The sequence below is a fragment of the Mastigoproctus giganteus genome, chromosome 2 (genome assembly GCF_048544385.1).
Source record: "Mastigoproctus giganteus isolate SK-2022 chromosome 2, ASM4854438v1, whole genome shotgun sequence".
NCBI classification, from domain to species: Eukaryota; Metazoa; Arthropoda; class Arachnida; order Uropygi; family Thelyphonidae; genus Mastigoproctus; species Mastigoproctus giganteus.
This window is the reverse complement of record NC_143576.1, coordinates 138721974-138744153: the sequence shown is the minus strand read 5'-3', so window position 1 is coordinate 138744153 and position 22180 is coordinate 138721974. Positions and strand designations below refer to the sequence as shown.

The window sequence follows — 22180 nt, the reverse complement described above, 5'->3', positions numbered from 1 at the left end:
TAAGCAATGCATTATATATTTGCCCAATTAGCATTAGTTGAGACATATGATGCAAGAAAGCAAGCTTATACAGCATCAGCCAAAAAAAAAAAAAAAAAAAACGGCCCCCATTTCATCCCTCCATTCATTCCAAATACCTGTCCAGCTCAGCCTTAAATTTATTTAGGCTATCAATTTCCATAACAAAGGATGAAAGTCTGTTCCACAAACTAACTCATCATCATCATCAGCCATTTTCAATCCACTGCAGGATGAAGGCCTCTCCAGCAACTTTCCAGTTCCTTCTGTTTTGAACACTGGTCATCCATTTACTACTCAAAAACTCATGAATTTCATCTATCCATCTCCGCCTTTGTCTTCCAGGTTTTCTTCTAGCTCCTCTTGGGTACCATTCTGTTATTTTCTTTGTCCATCTGTCATCATGTCTTCGAGCTATGTGTCCTGCCCAAGACCATTTTAGTTCTTTAGTTTTGATAAGAATGTCCTTTACTTGAGTTTGCTGCCTAATCCATGTGTTTCTCTTCTTATCTAACAGTCTGATTCCCAATATAATTCGTTCCATTCTTCGCTGTGTCGTTCTTAGCTTCTCTTCCATTCTTTTGGTGAGTGCCCAAGTTTCACTTCCATAAGTCATGGTGGGGAGTATACATTGATTCATTATTTTACGTTTCAGACAAACTGGGATATTGCTCTTCAGTATGTGACTATATTTCCTGAATGCTATCCATCCAAAATTTATTCTTCTCTTGACTTCCAGCCATTTATCATTATTACAGCTAATAACTTGTCCCAGATAAGTATATGACTCCACCTTTTCAATTACTGCTCCTTCAATCATTATTTCCCTTTCCGTGGCATACTTGTTCATCATTACTTTTGTTTTAGCCATATTCATCTTTAGTCCAAAATCCTTACTAACTGTGCATAACTGATTAAGATTTTCCTCTAATTCTTTGGGATCATGGCTTATGACCACAATGTCATCTGCAAATCGTAAATGGTTTAGGTACTCTCCGTTCACATTGACTCCTTTCTGCGACCAGTCTAATCTTCTGAAAGCTTCCTCAAGGGCAGCAGTAAACAGCTTCGGAGATATTGTGTCTCCTTGTCGAACTCCTTTCTCGATTTTAAATTTGCTACTGTCTTTGTCTAGTCTAATAAAGGATGTAGCACTCTCATATATTTTCTTCAAAATCATAATATATGGAGTATCTATGCCTTGTCTTTCCAGTGCCCGAAACATTGCCTTATGCTGTATGGAGTCAAATGCCTTTTCATAATCCACAAATGCCAGGCATAATGGTGTTTTATATTCATTTGCTTTCTCCATTAGCTGTGATATTACGTGAAGGTGATCCATAGTTGAGAATCCTGTCCTAAAGCCAGCTTGCTCTTTCGGTTGATTCTCTTCAAGTATTCTTTCTAATCTGTTAGTAATGACCCTTGTGAACAACTTGTAGATATGGGATAACAAGCTAATTGGTCTATAATTTCCAATTTCTGATTTATCTCCTTTCTTATGCAGCAAAACTATGATTGCATTATTCCACTGCTTAGGCATTGCACCTTTTCTAATGCACTTTGTGAAGAGCCTTGCCAGTATTTGTGTTATGTCTCTTCCTCCCAATTTTAACAACTCTACAGTGACTTCATCTTCCCCCGGGGCTTTCCGATTCTTCATTTTCTTCAATGCATGTTCTACCTCATCAGGAAGAATATTGGGTATGTTGTATGTGTTGCTACTTTGCAATCCATCTTCCCCACTGCTGGTATCATTCCCTCGCTCCTTGTATAATTCTCTATAGTAGTCTTCTGCTATTTGAATTATGCCTTCTCTGCTGTTTATAAGTACACCATCGCTATTCTTCAGTTTCAATATCATTTGTCTTTCTGTATTACTGCTCATGGCTGCTGATTTAAATCCTTTGTTTTCCCTTAATGCTTGTTCTACTTTTCTTGTGTTAAATCTTCTTATGTCCTCTCTGAGTCTCTTTCTAATGGCTTTGCATAACTCAGTATACTCAATTTTCTCCCTGTCAGTGTTTTTCTTGCTCTTCATTTGTCGTCTTTGGTTCATCATGTAAAGTGTTTCTTGACTAATTTTTTCTTCTTTGGATTTCTGTTTCCCTATAGGTTTCTTGGGCTTTATCACTTTCAAAAAGTTGTAATATTCCTCGTCGATATCTTGGTCCTCGGCAGTCTGCAGAAGCTCATACTTGTTCTTAAGTTCCAGTACATACTGCTTTTTCTCCTCTTCTGTTATCTCAAAGACCTTTGTATTATTTACTCGAGTCAGTTTTTTCCTTTCCTTTCCTACATCTATATCAAGTGTACATCTTACCATTCTGTGATCACTTCCAACATTTACCTTATTCAGGACGGTAACATCAGTCACAATATATCTTCTGTTAGTGAGGATGAAGTCGATTTCATTAGTTGTTAATCCATTTGGACTCTTCCATGTCCACTTTCTGTTCACCCTTTTCTTGAAAAAAGTGTTCATTACTGACATTCCTTGAGATTCTGCAAATTCCACAAGTCTTTCACCTCTTTTATTTCTTTCACCAATTCCAAAATTTCCTATAGTTCCTCTTTCTGCGCTGTTTTGCCTTTTTCCAACCTTAGCATTGAAGTCCCCCATAATAATAGTGTAGTGGGTTTTCTGCTCATCTAGAAGACTCTCAATTTCAGTGTACATTTCTTCAACCTCTTCATCATCATGGCTCGATGTTGGTGCATAAATCATTATAATCTTTAGCTTGTACCTCTTAGAAATCTTGAGTATTAGTCTTGACACCCTTGGTGATGTACTTTTGAATTCCAAAATGTTGTTTTTAAAATCTTTATGGACCAGAAACCCAACTCCACCTTCACTCCTTTCACTGTTTCCATTGGTGTACAGCAGATTTCTACTTGATAAACTTATAAGTGATTCATTTCTTCTTCTTGTTTCAGCCAAACCAATGATATTCCAATTCACATTTTCTAATTCCTTTTCCAGCTCTAATATCCTGTCTTCACCGATGAGTGATCGTACGTTATAACAGGCCAAGTTCAATTTCCGTGCATGGCAGCCTGGTCGTACCCAGAGATTCTTAGCACCCTCTGCTTCCACTCTGATCCTCTCGCTGCCGTAAGAGGGAGAGTGAAAGCTGCTGGGGACTGAGGGCCATTTGTATTGTTGTGCTCTCATTGCTGGAGGGTTTGGTCTTTTTCTCTTCACGCTGACCAGGCGTCTTGAAGAGAACCACTCTACACGTTCGTTGCCACCTAAGTGACGTAACAGGGCTTACCATCGAGAAGGTGTGCATGAGTGGATTTTAGGGAGGCAGGCCAACCGGACTTCTCCTAAATCTTCTGTAATAGAGAGATATTGGATCCATCAGTGTTTTAGGCTGAGTGTCTGATAACACACAGGATACCTGTTCCCCTCTAAGCCCCACAAACTAACTACCCGTTGGATAAAAGCAAACTTCCGCACATCTATCCTACAACTTTCTTTCTTCAATTTGAATTTATGCCCTCTCAGGTGATTATTCTGAGCAAGAGGAAGAATACCATAAGCATTGAGCATGCTCAAACCATTTGAGGCTTTATACACCTCACAGGCGCCTAGTCTCCAGACACTGTAATTTGCAAAACTTAAGCCTCTTTTCGTAAGAGCAACCCTTTGTTCCATTCACTAATATTGCTGCCGTTCTCCGTACTCGTTCCAACAGCTCTACATCCTTCTTAAAATGAGGGCTCCAGACCTGTATACAGTACTGAAGGTGTGGCCTGACCATTGCCTTATACAAGGGGATAATTACCTCCTTATCCCTGCTAGAAAAATTCCTGTATATCACTGACAAGACACTATGAGCTATCCTTGCAGACTGTCTGCATTTCTCAGAAAATTTCATATTTGCCTGCACAATTACCCCCAGGTCATTTTCATTCTCTACCACTGTCAGTGTAGTACCACAGAGTTGATACGTTACTCTGGGGTTACTGCTTCCCATATGTAGTACTTTACATTTGTCAATGTTAAACTTCATTTGCCACCTCTCAGCCCATCTGTTCAATTTTCTAGATCCTGTTGCAGCAGCATACTGTCATTAGTGTCCTTAACAACCCTGCCAACTTCTTATCATCTGCAAACTTGGACATTACGCTTGATATACCATCCTCAATATCCTTTATAAATACAGAAAACAACAACGGGCCCAACACTGAACCCTGAGGGACTCCCCTAATAACATTAGTCCACGATGAGCAGTTTCTATTGATTACCACTCTCTGTCTTCTCCCACTCAACCATCCCTTTAGCCATAGCAGCAATTTGCCTCCAATGCCACACTGCTCCAACTTGTGCAGCAGTCTTCCATATGCAATAGTATCAAAACCTTTTCTAAGATCCAAATATATGATATCAAAATTATTCTTTGCATCCAGTTCCTTTGTGACCACATCATAGTATCCAATCAAATTGGTCAGGAAAGACTTTCCCTTAACAAAACCATGCTGTAGCTCATGCTGTGTCTGAGCTATAACTGAAGTCTTGTCTAGACGATCCTGCAACGCTTCTTAAACCAGCGCCTCTATTAATTTCTCTTGAACAGAAGTTAAACTAACAGGTCTATAATTACTTGTGTCGCCTTTTGATCCTCTTTTATGAATCGGGGTCACATTTGCACATCTCCAGTCCATGGGTACCTCTCCTGAGTCCAAGGAAGCTCTCATAATTATGGTAAGGATTTGCTTACTTCCTTTGCTACCTCCTTTAATATAACTGGATAGATCCCATCCACCTTGGGTGCCTTTTTTATGTTTATCTTCACCAATTTCTCTATCACTTTCCTCTCAGTTATAACAAAATCATCTAGCTCACTGCGAGTTTAATTCACCTCTCGCATTCCCCTCCCTGAATAACTCCTCATGTGTGAATGTAGATGCAAAATACTCATTTAGTTTGTTAGCCACATGAGCAGGATCATCAATGTTGAACCATCAATATCCAGTGGACCAATCTGATTCATCCCTTTTCTTCTAGAGTTTACATAGGTAAAGAACTCCGTTCTGTTTTTTTTTTTTTTTTTTGCATTCTTTGCCGAAGATTTCTCGTAATCTGCCTTCACCTGCCTAATCTCCTTTGTGACTTGGTTACAGACCACCTTATATCTATCATAGGCTTCCATGTCACCCATTAATTTATATCTATCCCATGCATTTTTCTTCTCTACCACATGTCTTATTAGTTCATCTGACATCCATTTAGTCCTAAACTTTGAGCAATATTTCTTAGTTGGTATGTAAAGCCTAGTAGCTTCCAAGATAAATTCTTTGAATGCATCACATTTTGAATTTGCTGTTGGTAACATCATCAGTTGTTCCCACTGTATAGAATTTAAATACTGTCTCAGACCACCGTAGTCACCTTTATGAAAGCAAAAACCCTTCCCTTTACCCCCGATAGTAGTTACGTCTTTGAGTAAATCCCACTTCAGCACACTGTGATCACTGCCACCTAGTGGTTCCTTTATCTGCAGATTCTTAATGCATGAAGAATCACTACTGATAATCAGATCAAGAGTATTACTCCCTCTAGTTGCCTCCCGACATGCTGATGTAGAAAACAATCATCCAATAAATCCACAAATTCACTCACCCACTTGCTAGTGTGTGAGTGAACAACCCACAAATTCCAGTCAATATCTGGGAAATTAAAGTCCTCCATTATAAGACTCTCTGATTTACTGGCCAACTCTATTTCCCTGTACAGTTTCTTATTATACTCATCAGAGTCATTAGGCTTATAACACACTCCTAATCTCAATTTTGATCTCCCAATGCTTATGTCACACCAAGCTGACTCAACACTGCACTGTCCAACGATTTCAACAGGCTTCACTTCCTTGGATTTTATGTGTTTCTTAACTAATAGCATAAACCCCTCCACCTTTCCTATCCTTCCTGTACACATTGTACTCCCCAAATTCCAGTGCTGCATTCCTTATATCTGTGTGACACCACGTCTCTGATATCCCAACAATATCTACCTTTGACGTTTTGAGCAATTCGTCAAATTCATCAAATTTATTTACCAAACTCCTAGCATTGGTGTATATGCAGGTATACATGCACCTGTTCCTATTCTTAGCTACCCTAGCACAACCCATGTGTTTACTTGTATCGCAGTGACTCCCAGCTGTCTCTGAAATACCTTGCATCTTGTTTTGCAGGCTGCTGCTGCTCATTCCAATAGAAGCAGTGCAAGAATCACTTTCACTTCTGCCAGTGGCTATTTTTAATCCATTAGTCCTTATATCCCCCCCAAGCTAGCAGTTTTCCGACCAACCTAACACTGCCTCGATAGTAACAGCAAATATTCTTGCACCCTTTAGATTTAAGTGTATCCCATCCCTGTAAAAGTAGTCTCTCCTGTTAACAAGTACAGACCAGGCTGAAAAAAATTCTACCCCTTGAGCCTTGCACAATCTTTCCAGAGCCGAACTGATCAACAAGGCTCTTAATCATATACTCCCTCCTATCGTGTCTGGGCAGGATTGCAGACACTTTCAAATTCAAACCTAATTCACTGCTTTTTTTTCAACAGTGACCTGTACTTGTTAAGTAATTCTGCCAGTCTCCTACTGTTAATATCATTAGTGCCAACGTGTACAACAATATCACCCTAGTGCCCTTAAAAGTTGATATCCGCTCTACAACATCATTAACCTTTGCCCCTGGCAGACATACCCTGGTCCTATTCCACCTATCCTTTTTACATAGTGTTCCCCGTTTCCCTGACAATAGAGTCACCAGCCACTAGTAGTTCCTGTGAGACCAGCGCATTCTGCCTGGGGGGTTGCTGCTGTGTTGCGTGATGATCAAGTGCAAGCTCTGGCATTGATGTGGGCAGCTGAGAGCTTGATGGGCTCCTCAATTTAAATCCTTCGAAGGCATCAACCCTGTTCTTCAAGCTCTTATATAGGCCCATAACAACGCTGAGTTGTCGCCTGATTTCCTCACACTCCTTACATCGTGCGCACACACAAAGACATTCCCCTTGGCAATATCATGTCCCATACCTGATTGCTCCACAAACATCAAGCAAGCAGTGCATTTTAAAAGGCTGTGATTCAGAGGGCAACTGCCCCCACCTCAGTTCTCTCCACAGAGTTCCCATTAGCTTGAGCCTTTTGCTTTGCTGCCCTGGTCTGAGTCATAATTTCAATTCCTGACAAAAATCATAACCCTAAACGTGTATCCCAATGCAGTTATAACACTATATATCTTTATATATTTTTTTCAGTATCGAGTATTTTCTCCAAGTTCATTATATAACTTCCGTATCAAGTTATGTATTAATTAATAATGTTACATTTGTAAAATCTAAGTTGTTATATGTATTTAGTTAAAAAGTACAATTTAATTGACGATAAAGTCTAACAAGATTAATAAATTTTACTGATTAATTGATAATATTATATACTAAGCTAATGCTATCTTGTACTGGATATAACATATCATATAACAATGGCAAGAAGTTACGAACATTAAATCTATAACACTTAACTATTAATTAACTTCCAAAATTTCGCTGTCTCAATTCATAATAAACCAAGGATTTTGACTAGGTCTATAAGCGACTTATAGAAAATAATTTATTATAACAATTAGTCAATAAAGCGGCTAAATATAGCTAAAACCTACCCGCTCGCCAGAGCTGTAAAACACGTGGATTGATCACCCTTACCGATACTAAGTAATAACCTACAAAATCTCTATCTAAATTAAAATTTAAACTAAGTATCATAACTAGGAATATAAAGCTACTCTAGAAAATAAGTTAATATGCCAATTTAAGCTAATAAAACTGAAAAAACTTCTGTATTTTCTGGAGCCGTAAAAACTTTGCCTGCAGAAGGCTACTCTCGTTCCCAATTCTCATCAAGACAGAGAAACTGTACAACTTCCATGGAAAATGTGCATACCTTCATGTGATGACTACTTCCGACATTTGGGAATACTCCCTGAACAATCAAACTTTTCAGAAACTACATACAGCCCACTGCTTGGCAAATGCACAAACTCTGCAAATTTATAGTGATGGCTCCAAAAGTGACACAGCTGTGGGAGCTGATGTGGTCTTACCAACATCAACAGTCTGTCTCATTACTACAGGAATTCCTGTGGTAATGAGACCCATCTTAATGGCACTCTATGCCATTAAGATGGGTTTGACCATTCTTGCTAATGATTTCACTCCAAAGACTATAATCTATACAGACTCTTTAATTGCAGTGATAGCTATATGGCAATTCTTGCTCTCCACATCCATTTATAAATCAAATAAGAACTCAAATATCAGAACTTCATAACAATAGGCAGACTTCATATTTTGTTGGATCCTTTTTTTTTTTTTTTTTTTTTTAATGTGAACCCCAAACACGAGAGGTATTAGAACTTATAGTACTTAGTACCGTGCTTGGGTTGGAGGTTGAGAAGACGAAAGAAGATATTTGTTGACATTGGACTTGAACTTCTGTAGATTCTAATTTTCAGGAAATACATACGAAGGAAGGTTGTTGCAGAAAATGGCAGTTGAAGGAATAAATGAGGAAGATGAAAAGTTGGTTCTGTGGGTTTGAAGTTGGACAGTAAATGGATGTTGGCTGGTGGCGGCACGTGTTCGAACTGTTTTGAAAGAGAGAACGGAAATTATAGAAGCCAATTCAGAAGAACAGTCCATGGAAGTATCTGTAGAAGAGGCATGCAGCAGAAACAGTACGTCTATGAGAGAGTGAGTGGAGAGACTCTGTTAGAGATGAATCATTAATTAACCTAACTGCCCTCTTCTGAATGGAATCAAGAAGCCTGAGAGAGGTTTTGGGGGCACCACCCCAGACGTGGGAACAATATTCCATGGCAGGGCGGATTTGCGATTTATACAGAGTGCGCAGCTGTTTGGAAGAAAAGTAACGCCGAGAGCGAAAGAGAAAACCAAGTTTTTTAGATGCAGAGGAAGCAATATTTGTAATGTGCTTGTGCCAAGAGAGATTAGAAGTCAGGGTAATACCCAAAAGAGATATATCATTTTGCCTAGAAATCGGAGTGTCACGAAAGATAAGCATAGGAGCAGAAGAATCCTTTTTGCGAAATATAAGACAAGACTGAGTTTTAGAAGGGTTGAAATCAACTAAGTTGTCTTTGCCCCACTGGAGAATTACCTGAAGATCGGCATTTAAGGAATTGGTAGCAGATTTTCGAGAAGTTGAAGCTGATTGAGCAGGACAAGGTTTCTCAAAATGGAAAGTTGAATGCAATGTGCTATCATCGGCAAAACTATGGATAGGATTTCCAGTCAATGGAAGAAGGTCATTGATATACAAGAGGGAAAGAGTGGGGGAAAGAACTGAACCTTGGGGGACACCGGCATTAGTGGAGAAGTTGGAAGACAGAGAGCCATCTACCATCACCCTCAATGAGCGATCAGAAAGAAAACTGGATAACCAATTACTAAAAACAGTTGGCAAACCATAAGATGGAAGCTTGTTTAGAAGACCTTTATGCCAAACACGATCAAAAGCCTTTGAGATGTCAAGAGCAACTACTTGTGTTTCACCGAACCTTTCCATTGAATTATTTCATAAATGGGTAACATAAGCCAGAATATCACCAGAGGATCGACACTGACGGAATCCATACTGGCAATCTTTGATCAGACGGAAGGTTTCTAGGTAGTTTAAGAGTTGGCGGTTAATTGATTTCTCCATTACTTTAGAAAGAGTAGAAGTAATTGCAATGGGATGATAATTGGATGGGAGGGATTTGTCACCCTTTTTAGGAACTGGCTGAATATGAGCAAATTTCCAAGCAGAAGGAAAAACACCTTTGGAATAAGAAAGTGAAAAAAGGCGGCAAAGAATAGGAGTAAGTTCGAGAGCACAGGTTTTGAGAACAAGTGGAGAAATACCATCAGGACCTGAATCTTTCTTAGCATCAAGATTCATCAAAATCCTTCTGATATCCTTTTGACGGAAGACCACAGGAGGCATTGAATCGAGCGTGTTGGGAATGGTGGGAAGTGTTTTACCAAGATCATTAATACATGGGCTGGAAGAAAAATGGGATGCTAGCAGGTCAGCTTTATCCTTGGCTGAAGTGACAACAGAACCATCTGGTTTGGACAGCGATGGGAGCAGAGATGGGCAAAAGTTGCGGCCAATAGCTTTGGCAAGAGACCAGAATGCTCGGCTACCATTAGGGCAAGAAGCAAGTTTTCTACTCTTAGCCTTTTCAAACTCTAGTTTGGACTGATTAATAACTGCTTTACAATTGTTGCGAGCTTTGGTGTAGGCAGAAAATGAAACTGAAGAATTAGAAACAAGCCAATTACGATATGCAAAATTCTTCTCTTGAACAGCCTTAGCACATTTATTGGAAAACCAAGGTTTAGATAAAGGACGAGATTTTAAAGTGGAGTGTGGGACAAAGGATTCCATTCCTGCAAGAATAATTTCACTGACACGATCTGAGCAAACGTTGACATCAGAAGTTTTGAAACAGTAATCCGACCAAGGAAAAGAAGAAAAGAAGTCTCGCAGGTCATCCCATTTTGCATTCTTGTAATGCCAAAAAACACGAGGTTGGGAATAGTCATGAGATAAAGGTTCCATTGGAGAAGAGACAATCACCAAGTTGTGATCTGAAGCGCCTAAAGGACCTCTCACTTCGACCGTGTACTTAGAAGGGTTGTTTGTGAGAAAAAGATCAAGCGTATTGGCTGTACGATTAGGATTGTCTGGTATTCTTGTAGGTAAATGAACAATCTGTGCTAGGTCATTAGTAATTGCAAAAGCCTCAGCATCTGGACTGGCTGGGTCGGTGTGACTAGAAAACGGAAGCCAGCTGGTGTTGTGAACATTAAAATCACCAAGGAAAATTACCTCACTGTTAGGAAAGTTGGACTGGAGAAAGTCAAGTTGCAAAGAGAGGAAGTCAAAGAGCTCCAAGTGATTAGTGGAGTTGAGAAAACGGTAGAGACAACAGATAAATTTGACACAATGAGGTAGAGAGATTTTAAGCCAGAGAAGATCAAAGAGAGGAGATTCCAAATTGCCAAGTCTCTGACAGGGAATATCAGAACGGACATATGCACAAGTACCATCTTTGAGGTGAAAGGAATCATACAGCGAATAATTTGGGCATCTGAGATGAGCAGTAGTTGAATCAACCGATAACTGAGATTCTGTCAGAAAAAGTACATGGGGTTTGGCAGACTGCAAGTGGAAATGGACATCGTTGAGATTAGAATTGAGACCACGTATATTTGTGAAATGAATTAGGAAGTCCTTGGGAGGTTTAGATCTTTTTGCAGATAAGCTTGCTCTATTAGTTTGACCATTCATGGTGTATTCAATAGTAAGAAAGAGTGGTGGGACATGCTGTATGAAGTTATGAAATTTTTGGATATGGCGTACACGTGGTAAGAATATACCCAGATCTTTGACATAACGTGGCCTCGATAATGCTCCCCACATACACACTACTCGGACTCCCTCCAGTCACTATCTGGCAGAGTAGAGGTAGCAAGATTATACACTAGCTGATCCGGAAGCCTCCTAGAGAGTTACCAATAGGTTCGGCCCGGTGTACTAACTAGCGGCCGGCCTGCGAACACCGTTTTAGAGCTGTATCCTCGAAATGTAAGGAATATTCATCATAACCTCAAAAGTCATCAATCATACTGCATGATGGAAGAGATAGGGAAAGGTTGACCGGAACTTAGCTCTAGAGACTAAACATGGTTTCCACCACTTCAAGCCTCCAATAAGCAAAGTGGTAGTATTTCACCAGTTGATGAGAGTCATCTACCACCTAGTACTGCCTGGTAACATAGAGGGGTGGCGTTCCTCCATGTGGTGTGGGCGCCACACCTCGACCCCTGCTTACGTTGGTTCACACCTGGGTGGTCACCCACCATGTACTTGTGCATGGAGGTTATACCCAGGATTACTAACAGTCCCACCATTGTGAAGGTGCAAGCAGAGGATTTGGCTCTCACAGACCGTCCAGATTTCGCCGAAATTGGGTCCACTTGACTTGAGTGTCACCCGAATATCAGTTCCATCAGCGTTTTAGACTCCCAGGTAGCAAAGTACAGCTTGTCTGGCATATCTGAGAGAATGTCTGTGACAACCTCAAGGACGTTAATGTGCAGATACAGCAGCAAGAAATCCCGTTGATTGTATCGAAATTCCTTACACAGACTATAAACCAATCATATGCCGAGTATACAATGAAAAATGGACAGAAATTTAGCATAACCAGTTAAATAACAAGTTACGAAATATAAAACAGAATCCAGTTATGGAAATCTAGCTTCCGTTCGAACAGACATGAAGAGGCTATGCCTGCCAGAGCACATATTGGTCATACCTACCTCACGCATCTTTATTTATTGAAAGGAAATAATCCCACACTATGCCTGCACTGTGATTCACCACTAACCGTAAAACATATTCTTAAGAGTGCACTCATTATCAGTCTACCAGATCCACATCTTTCCGATCGCTCTCTAACTTGGAGTCTCTTCAACTTAGTCATTATTGGGGCCCATTTATCTGAATTTTTACACTATCTAAACTGGATCAATATATATATATGCTCTTCTAAACTCTCTTTACTCTTTTTATTAATCTGTACAGTGTCTCTCCACAGGAACAGGTGCAATTGGCTATTGTAGCCCTTGCACCAAGGGTGCTTGTACCCTTGCGCTTACCATCACGCAACCTCTCCATTAAAAATTGGGATAAGGCCATCACCCTCCCCATCTTCTGACAACTCAATGCTGCCCACCGAACCAAGTACTCAGACTTCTTGCCTGTCTTTACTAATGGCTCAAAGTCAGAGCTAATCTGTCGGATATGCTGCCACCTTCCCAGATAATGCTGTATCTGGGAGGCTTCCCCACGAATATATATACAGCTAAGTTTTATGCTATAGAAATAGACTTGGACCACATTAAAACCCACAAGTACCAAAGGTTTATGGTGCTTACTGACTCTAAGTATACTACAGGCTTTATCAGGGATTAGGTATGATCCATGTCCATTTCTGACCCAGATCCAGCAGAATTTGCATTCTCTTTCTGAGTGTTCATTACATTATTTTTTCTGGTGGATCCCAAGCCATATTAGAATATAGGATAATGAACTGGCTGATGCTGCGGCCAGGTCACCACAACCGTAGCTTGTTAGCCCCTATACAGACTACAGGCCATTAATAAGCAAAAGATTACTTTCCCAGTGGCAACAATCTTGGCATGGGCAGCTCACGAACAAGCTCTATCAGATACAGCTGTAATAAAACTCTGGCAGGCTAGTCTGTGCAGAAACTGCAGAGAGGAAGTTGCATTAGCTTGCCTCTGCATAGAATATAGTCATCTTACACATGCATTTCTGCTGAGGGTAGTTGACTTTCCTATGTGCGAGAATTGCAACACCTTTTTAACCATTTCTCATATTTTAATTGTGTCCCCATTTTAGACATGAACATGTTTATATTTTACCACTTTTAGTCATTTGGCTGAGCTTCATACACTCAGTCAGATATTGTCTAACAATGACCATGTGTCTGCTGTTTTTAGCTACGTAAAATCACTAATCCTTTTTGCTAGCATTTAAAATTTACCTTTTATTGTTATATTTTTATACCTTTCTACAATTAAGCTTTCAGTGACCTAATGAATTAGGTCACTGAAAGCTTAATTGTTTTGTTTTATATGACCTGGTTTTGGAGCATTATAGCCTTAGTTCCTAATGTGCCAATAAAACCCCAATCCAAAATCCAAAACTATACAGTATGCCTTTAAGCTGAATTCCCTGCCAGACCACCCAACATGTTTTTGAGCCATGAATGGGAACATCTGTATAACACTCATCGAACTGCCAACCTTCCATTTGGTATTCATGTCCAAGAGCTACTCAGAGAGCTTGACATCACGGCAGACAATGTCAATGTTGCTTGATCACCAAAGTAGTCCCTTCCACTCTGGCTTGCTCAAATTATTATTATTATTATTATTAGCCATATGGTACAAGGAAGCCTGAGGCTCATGCTGCACCGGCCAAAAAAAAAAATTCCCTATTACCCTGAGAGACAGAGAGAGAAGTAGAAAGGAATCACCAAGAAAGAGAAGAATGATGATATCCAGCTCAGGACCCTGGGTGTGCCAAGCCCATACTCACCAGATGTGAGCCCCTGGTACCAGGTTGTGACCTGGCTTAAGAACACGGTGAAGTCTAATACTCCGTCTTTTGTCTACCTTCAGCTCTATTCACAACACTGTGCTGAACATTGATTTCTTACCAGTTTCCACAGATGGCTTGAAGTCTGACTCGTGCGCAGGATCTGCTGCTGTTTTTCCAGATAATACTATATCTGAGCAGATTCATCCTGAATGCAGCATATACACTGCAGAACTACATGCTATAGAGTTAGCTCTGGATCACATAAGAAATCACCAATACCAATGGTTTATTATCTATACTGATTCACTGAGTGCACTCCAAGCTTTATCGGCAAGTAGACACACTACTCATCCAACCCTGTCTTTGACTCATCAGATGATATACAGTCTCCATGAAGTTAGATGTGCATCTGCTTCTGCTGGATCCCCAGCCACATTGGGATTAGAGAAAATGATTTGGCTGATACTGCAGCCAAATCGGCAGCACTGAAGAATAATTATGACCTGTCAATCCCCTACACAGACTCATCGTCGTCATCATCAGCCATTTTCAATCCACTGCAGGTTGAAGGCTTTTCCAGCAACTTTCCAGTTCCTTCTGTTTTGTACAATAGCCATCCAATTACTACCAATGAATTTCATCTATCTATCTCTGTTGTTGACTTCCAGGCTTTCTTCTAGCTCCTCTTGGGTACCATTCTGTTTGTTTTTTCTTTGTCCAAGTCCATTTCAGTCCTTTAGTTTTGATAAGAATGTCTTTTACTTGTGTTTGCTGCCTAGTCCATGTGTTTCTCTTCTTATCCAAGAGTCTGATTCCTAATATAATTCGTTCTGTTCTTCGCTGTGTAGTTTCAGCTTCTCTTCCATTCTTTTGGTGAGTGCCCAAGTTTCACTTCCATAAGTCATGGCGGGAGTATACCTTTTATTGTTACTCTATGAAAGTGGATGTGCATCTGCTTCTGCTGGATCCCCAGCCACATTGGCTCATTATTATGTTTCAGATAAATTGGGATGTTGCTCCTCAGTATGTGACTATATTCCCTGAATGCACTTCATCCGAAATTTATTCTTCTCTTGACTTCCAGCCATTTATCATTGTTACAGCTAATGACTTGTCCAAGATAAGTATATGAATTCACCTTTTCAATTTATACTCCTTCAACGATTATATTCCTTCCAGTGGCATACTTGTTCATCATTACTTTTGTTTTAGTCATATTCATCTATACAGACTACAGGCAAATTATCCGTAGTAGGGTACATTCTCAGTGGCAAGATTCGTGGCTTTGCCAGGTTACAAAAAACTTTATCAGAGCAAGACTATAATCAAATTATGACAGTCTGGCCTGCGCAGGGATCATAAAGAGGAAATTGTTCTTGCTTGACTCTCACACTCCTTTCTGCTTATTTCGGTTTTTTTTTTTTTTTTTAGGAGCATTAGGAACTGAGGCCATATTGCTCCGTGGATATGTGGTGGTTATTCCCTGATCTTTCTGCATTCTCCGTATTTGGTGGTCACGGGCTCGAACCCGGTTTAATCAAGAAGCATGTGCTACGCACTACTGCTCCTGCCCAGCTGGCTACGGAGGCACCTCCTTTCGGCTAAGGACTGATGACCCTCCTACTTGCGAGCAATGTGATGCCATTTTATCTATTAAACATATTTTATCTGAATGTACCAATTTTAGAAATGCTCATTTTACCACTTTTAGCCATCTGACTGAGCCTTATACACTCAGTTAATTTTATCAGAAAACAACCATCTGTCAGCAGTTTTTAAGGTTTTACAAGATATTAATATATACACATATCTAAAATAGATAATTTACTTTTAAACTTATACTGCATTTATTTATATATATATATATATATAACATAATAATGAGATAACCATTTTATAGGTTTTTAGTGAAGTAACCTTTAAAAGAGATTACCTCACTATTAAAGAAATTTAAATTTTTTTCCTGGTGCAGTATAACCAAGACATTTTTGGACCAATAAAATCAAATCAAATCAAGCTACCCTTTAAGTCCACCAGAGTACAAATGTTTCATTGACAAATCATGACCTTGAAATAATCCCACAATCAGAACTCATATGAAATGATATCAGGTGAGTGAGGTAGCCAAGGAATTAAGGAAACATCAAGAAAATATATAGTTCCAGGAAAATTTGGGGTTGCACCCACATTTCTGCATGAAAACAGCTGTGCCCAGGTAACGTGATGCTTGAAGATTAGGGAGAGCAAATGTTATATACATTTGCTCTCCCAAAAATAATTAAATTGTAATTGAATAGTTATTGTATGAGTAAACAGTAGATATTCACTTTATAAACATTAATGTTTTACTACTATATTTTCTTTACTTAAAAATAATAAATATTAGACATTTACTTCATTTTGATCTTCATTTTCTGCTACATTAGCAACAATATTCATCCCTGATGCATTAGCAACAATATTCATCCCTGATGCATTAGCAACAATATTCATTCCTGATGCATTAGCAACAATATTCATCCTTGATGCATTAGCCTTTGCCCTTGCTGCAGCGTTCTTCGCCCTTGCTGCAGCGTCCTTTGCCCTTGCTGCAGCGTCCTTTGCCCTTGCTGCAGCGTCCTTTGCCCTTGCTGCAGCGTCCTTCATCCTTGCTGCAGCGTCCTTCATCCTTGCTGCATTAGCCTTCATTGCTGCATTAGCAGCCATCCTTGATGCATTAGCAACAATATTCATCTCTGATGCATTAGCAACAATATTCATCCCTGATGCATTAGCAACAATATTCATCCCTGATGGAAGGGATGTTAAAGCTGAAAGGACAAAAAAAAAAAAAGATTGATAAAGTCAATGATAATCATCACAATACTAAATGCATTTTTCAACATTTAAAATAATAGTACTCTTCCCCTCCTTCAACTAATGCAAGCTTTATTTCTTTTATGCCTGATTTGACTAAAACAAACATTTTCAACCAACATTCACTTAACGTGACCTTGCCAACAGTGACTGTATATGTATTTCTCTTTTATTTAATGTATTGATCTTAAACAGTAAGTTTAAAGTTAAAAAAAAAAAAAATTAATTTTTCCATTTAAAACTACAAGAAAGGAAATACAGTAGATCTTTTCCTTATTCCTGAACAGGTGCAGCTTCTCATTTAGTTCTAACAAACACATTAATAATAAAAAAATTGAAAGTTGAAAATTGATTAGTAGCAGCTGCAGGCAGAGGTGAAAGTTTCTAGTGTAATGCATTGGAACATGCATTACACTAGAAAGCAAGATAATGGGGATCACAAGGCCTGTTGGGAGCCCTCATTAGACAAACAAATACATGGACTGTGTTAGGGTTTACTAAGAGCAAAAACAGGTGTGTGTGTGTGTGCACGCGCGTATACTAATGCTAGGTATATAGTATATAAATTTAATTATATAATATCGGTGTAAATACACCATAGTTAACCCATATATTTGAGCTACGGTTGTAGCGTAGAAGGCATCGTTTTAAATGTATCTCATAATGTGGTTGCCTTCACAACAAGATAGCTACTATTGAATTACTTCAAATAAATAACGCTTCTCTAGTAGAGAAGACTACTGTTATTTATTTTCAGCGTACCACCACCCAGACGATCGTTTCGAAGCTTTTTGGCTCCGTCATCAGTGGGCGGGTAGGTAATACAATATGCCATCTCAGTTGCGAAGTTATATCCACATTATGAGAGATGCCAGAAGGGTGTGGTGGTAATGTATTTGGAAAATTAAATGCACTAGGCGTGCATTTAATTTTCCGGGGTGGTGGTACGCTGAAAATAAATAACAGTAGTCTTCTCTACTAGAGAAGCGTTATTTATTTGAAGTAATTCAATAGTAGCTATCTTGTTGTGAAGGCAACCACATTATGAGATACATTTAAAACGATGCCTTCTACGCTACAACCGTAGCTCAAATATATGGGTTAACTATGGTGTATTTACACCGATATTATATAGTTAATTATCAAAACCCATAAGGATTATGCCTAGTGCATTTAATTTTCCAAATAAATTTAATGAAAATGAAGGTAATCATCACACATGGACATTGCAGGGTTATTGGAAAAATGGCACTGCCAAGTGATGTGGAATTTCAATACAGTGAACACAATGTGTACAGAAGAAAATTTTATTTTTAACTTTTTGTGTGAAGGTGGTTCCAGACCAGATTATAGCAACCCTGCTATGTCTATATGAAGATACTTTGCCCAGAAAAACCGATCAGTGTAGTAGTGAATATGTTTGTGTAGGGTGGTTGGCCTCTTAGCCTAGTAGGTAGCAGAATAAACCACCTATTGGTTTCTGTCCTTGCTCCATAAAGACAGGCTAACCTTCCAAATGTATCTTGTACTAAAAATTCCCACCTGAAAATTAGCCATGGAAATAGGTTCAGGGAAAACAAAAAAAAAAAAAAGGTTAGGTCCAATAAATAAGAATGGAACCCAAGATGATTTATAACAGATACACATCTGAAGAGAATTGGGCAAAGTCTAAAACATATATCACCATTTCAAAATTCAAGGAAGTTGTGGCCTGAATATTGTCTTATCCACCCACTCTTAGAGAAACTTTTGCAGTGGTTATTATAACTCAGTAAAAAACAACAAAAACTCAGGTTCTGCTGGATGCCAGGACATGATGGGATTCAAGGAAATGAGAGTGCAGACCATGCTGCAAAATATGAAGCAAAACTCAACTGCCATCCCTTGAGTGCCATGATAACAAACAGGATTACAAAGCTGTTGAATATCAAATGAATCTGCAGAGAATAATGGTTAACACTTAGTCAGAATCAAGTAAATAAACCCTTGATTATCAAACCTGAACTGAAGAAATGTATGTCATGCATTAGAGCAAACAGGAAGGAAGAAGTTATTTTAACCAGAATATGTATTGGATATACCCATCTCACTCATTTTCATTTGATATCCACAGATGCAACCTCCAAAGTAACCTACTGCCAACTTACAGTTAAGCATCTAATCACTGATTTTCCACTATATACCAAAAAAGAGAGAAATGGCTTTCCTCTTCCTTTCACATGTATTAAATTCTTTGACTATGCAGAAACTTCTTGACGACAGAAAAATATAGATGAATTATTTATCTTTCTTAAATCCATAAATATCCTGATATTTTAAAACAGATCACAGATGATAATACATCTCTTTGACTCATGAGAGGAGCAATAAAGCTTTAGTTGCTATGAAGTCACTAACCTCAAATACAAGGAACCACACTGTAAATACTCACTTGACGTGGACAACTATGTTGTTTTTTGGTAGTTGTTGGCACATCGGCTCCTGTGGCCATAATGCACCTCCCAAGGTTTTTTTTTTTTGCAGTACTTTGATTCAAGCCCGAGGCGGGATTCGAACCCACGACCTTTGGGTTGCCAGGCAGGCACTTTACCCACCCGGCTAGACTGGTCGGCAGACAACTATGTGGTGAGAGAACCTTCTGGTGATGCTGCTGGTCCTCCACATATACAGTTAAAAAAAAGCATCCAGCATATACATCCTAATTCCAGGCTAATCCCACAGGAATCTTGCACGTTTGGCATGCCTGCAGCTGAAGGAAACTCGGAAAAGAAGATCCTGGTAGTTGAAAGGCCCAACTTTGACACACCACTTTGGCCTCTGCTTCAACAAGGCAGGTAGTCCAGAGATGGCTTGCACAGAATCAATTGGCTGTGGGTTTGCCTGCAAGGGTTAAACGTGTAAATGCTATGTCCCTATCACCACCGTCTGAATAATAAAGTCTAACAACTGAATTAAGCTTTATTGCTGCCTTCATCACAAACAGGCATTCGTTGTCTTTCTTTGGTGACCCTCAGTTTGTGATCTTCATGATCATACACGTGCTGATTTTTAGATTCATACAGGTATGATTTTGGTCAATAATGGTTAGGAAGTTGTTGTTGTTGTTATTTGGTTTTTAGGAGCATTAGCAACTAAGGCCACATTGCTCCGGGGATATGGGGTGGTCATTCCCTGACCTTTCTGCATCCTCCACATTTGGTGGCTCACAGGCTTGAACCCCGGTCTAATCAAGAAGCGTGTGCTACGCACTGCTGCTCCTGCCCACCTTGGCTACGGAGGCACCGGTTAGGAAGTGTGTGTGTTTCTAGGTGTCAAGGTAATTACAACAAAAACAATAAGGTTTTAAATTTTTTAATAACCAAAATTTACAAGAAAAATGGATATCAGCAATTCACAGACGAGATTTTTTTCCTTCAAACCATTCAACATTCACAAAAAATTTCATCACTTGTAGTTATTTAAGTGGTTTCCTTGTATTTTTATAATGATTACTTACTGGAATATAGGATCATAAACAAAATATAATTTAATCAGTAATATTATTGATAATTCAGATTTTTATTTGTGATAAATAATGAAGTATTTATACAGTATATTTAAGTATTGAAAATTATTCTTAGTATTCATTTAATATTAAATGAAAATTTTAAATGTAGTGTTTAATCAGAGAATAACATATTACTGATATTAAATAACAGATATTTTGAAACAAAGCCAGCAAAGCATTTGTCACTGAATAATGAAGTTTAGATAAACGCCATTTCTGAATAAACAGTACCCATTTCAAATTTTAAAATGTAAATGGCTAAAAAGAAATGCAGGTGGTTAAAAAAATAATCTAAAAGAGAAGCTTAAAATTAAGAATTTCGATCATATTAGCATTATTAGAGGCATATGATGCAAGAAAGCAAGCTTATGCAGCATCACCCAAAAAAAAAAAAAAAAAAAAAAAAAAAAAACCACTCCCATTTCACACTCCATTTGTTTCAAATACTGTACCTGTCAAGCTCAGCCTTAAATTTATTTAGGCTATCAACTTCCGCACGTCTGTCCTACAACTGTCTTTCCCTCAATTTGAATTTATGCCCTCTCAGGCGATTATTCTGAGCAAGAGGAAGAATCCCATCAGCATTGAGCATGCTCAAACCATTCAACGCTTTATACACCTCAATCAGATCATCTTGCAGGTGCCTAGTCTCCAGACACTGTAATCTGCAAAACTTAAGCTTTTCCTCGTAAGGCAACCCTTCATTCCATTCACTTTTTTTTTTTTATCGTATGGTGTGAGCAATACACGAAGGAACCAGTTTTTTCCTGCTTCCTTCGTGTATCATGGCCATGAGATCCAACCGGATCGTGCGGCACCATCGTGATATCCAAGCCAGAGACCTTTGAGTTGCCAGGCAGGCACTTTACCCACCCGGCTAGCCTGGTCGCCGTTCCATTCACTAATCTTGTTGCTCTTCTCTGTACTCATTCCAACAGCTCTACATTATTCTTCAAATGAGGCCTCCAGACCTGTACAGTACCCAAGGTGTGGCCTGACCATTGCCTTATACATGGGGATAATCACCTCCTTATCCCTGCTAGAAAAATTCCTGTATATCATTAACAAGACACAATGAGCTACTTTTGCAGACAGTCTGCACTGCTCAGAAAACTTCACATCTGCCTGCATAATTACCCCCAGGTCCTTTTCATTCTCTACCACTGTCAGTGTAGTACCACAGAGTTGATAACGTTACTCTGGGGTTACTGCTTTCCATATGTAATACATTTGTCAATGTTAAACTTCATTTGCCACCTCTCAGCCCATCTGCTCAACTATTCTAGATCCTGTTGCAGCAGCGTACTGTCATTAATGTCTTTAACAACCATGCCAACCTTCATATCGTCTGCAAACTTGAATATTAAGCTTGATATACCATTGCCAATATCATTTATAAATACAGAAAACAATAATGGACCCAACACTGAACCCTGAGAGACTCCACCAATAACATTAGTGCACGATGAGCAGTGTCCATTGATTAATACACTCTATCTTCTCCCACTCAATGATCTCTTTATCCCTAGCAGCAATTTGC

The 22180-nt window shown here is 39.1% G+C and overlaps 1 protein-coding gene across 2 annotated transcripts in view; it reads right to left on the bottom strand.

Moving 5' to 3' along the window:
• The window catches only part of LOC150089601 (uncharacterized), a 152663-nt gene that overhangs the window by 71640 nt on the left and 58843 nt on the right, over positions 1 to 22180 (bottom strand). For both annotated transcript variants that reach the window (XM_090368684.1, XM_090368685.1), the window contains exon 3: positions 16632 to 17047. In XM_090368684.1, coding sequence (XP_090224810.1) covers positions 16632 to 17047 — 416 coding nt within the window. The remainder of the gene's footprint in view (positions 1 to 16631; positions 17048 to 22180) is intronic.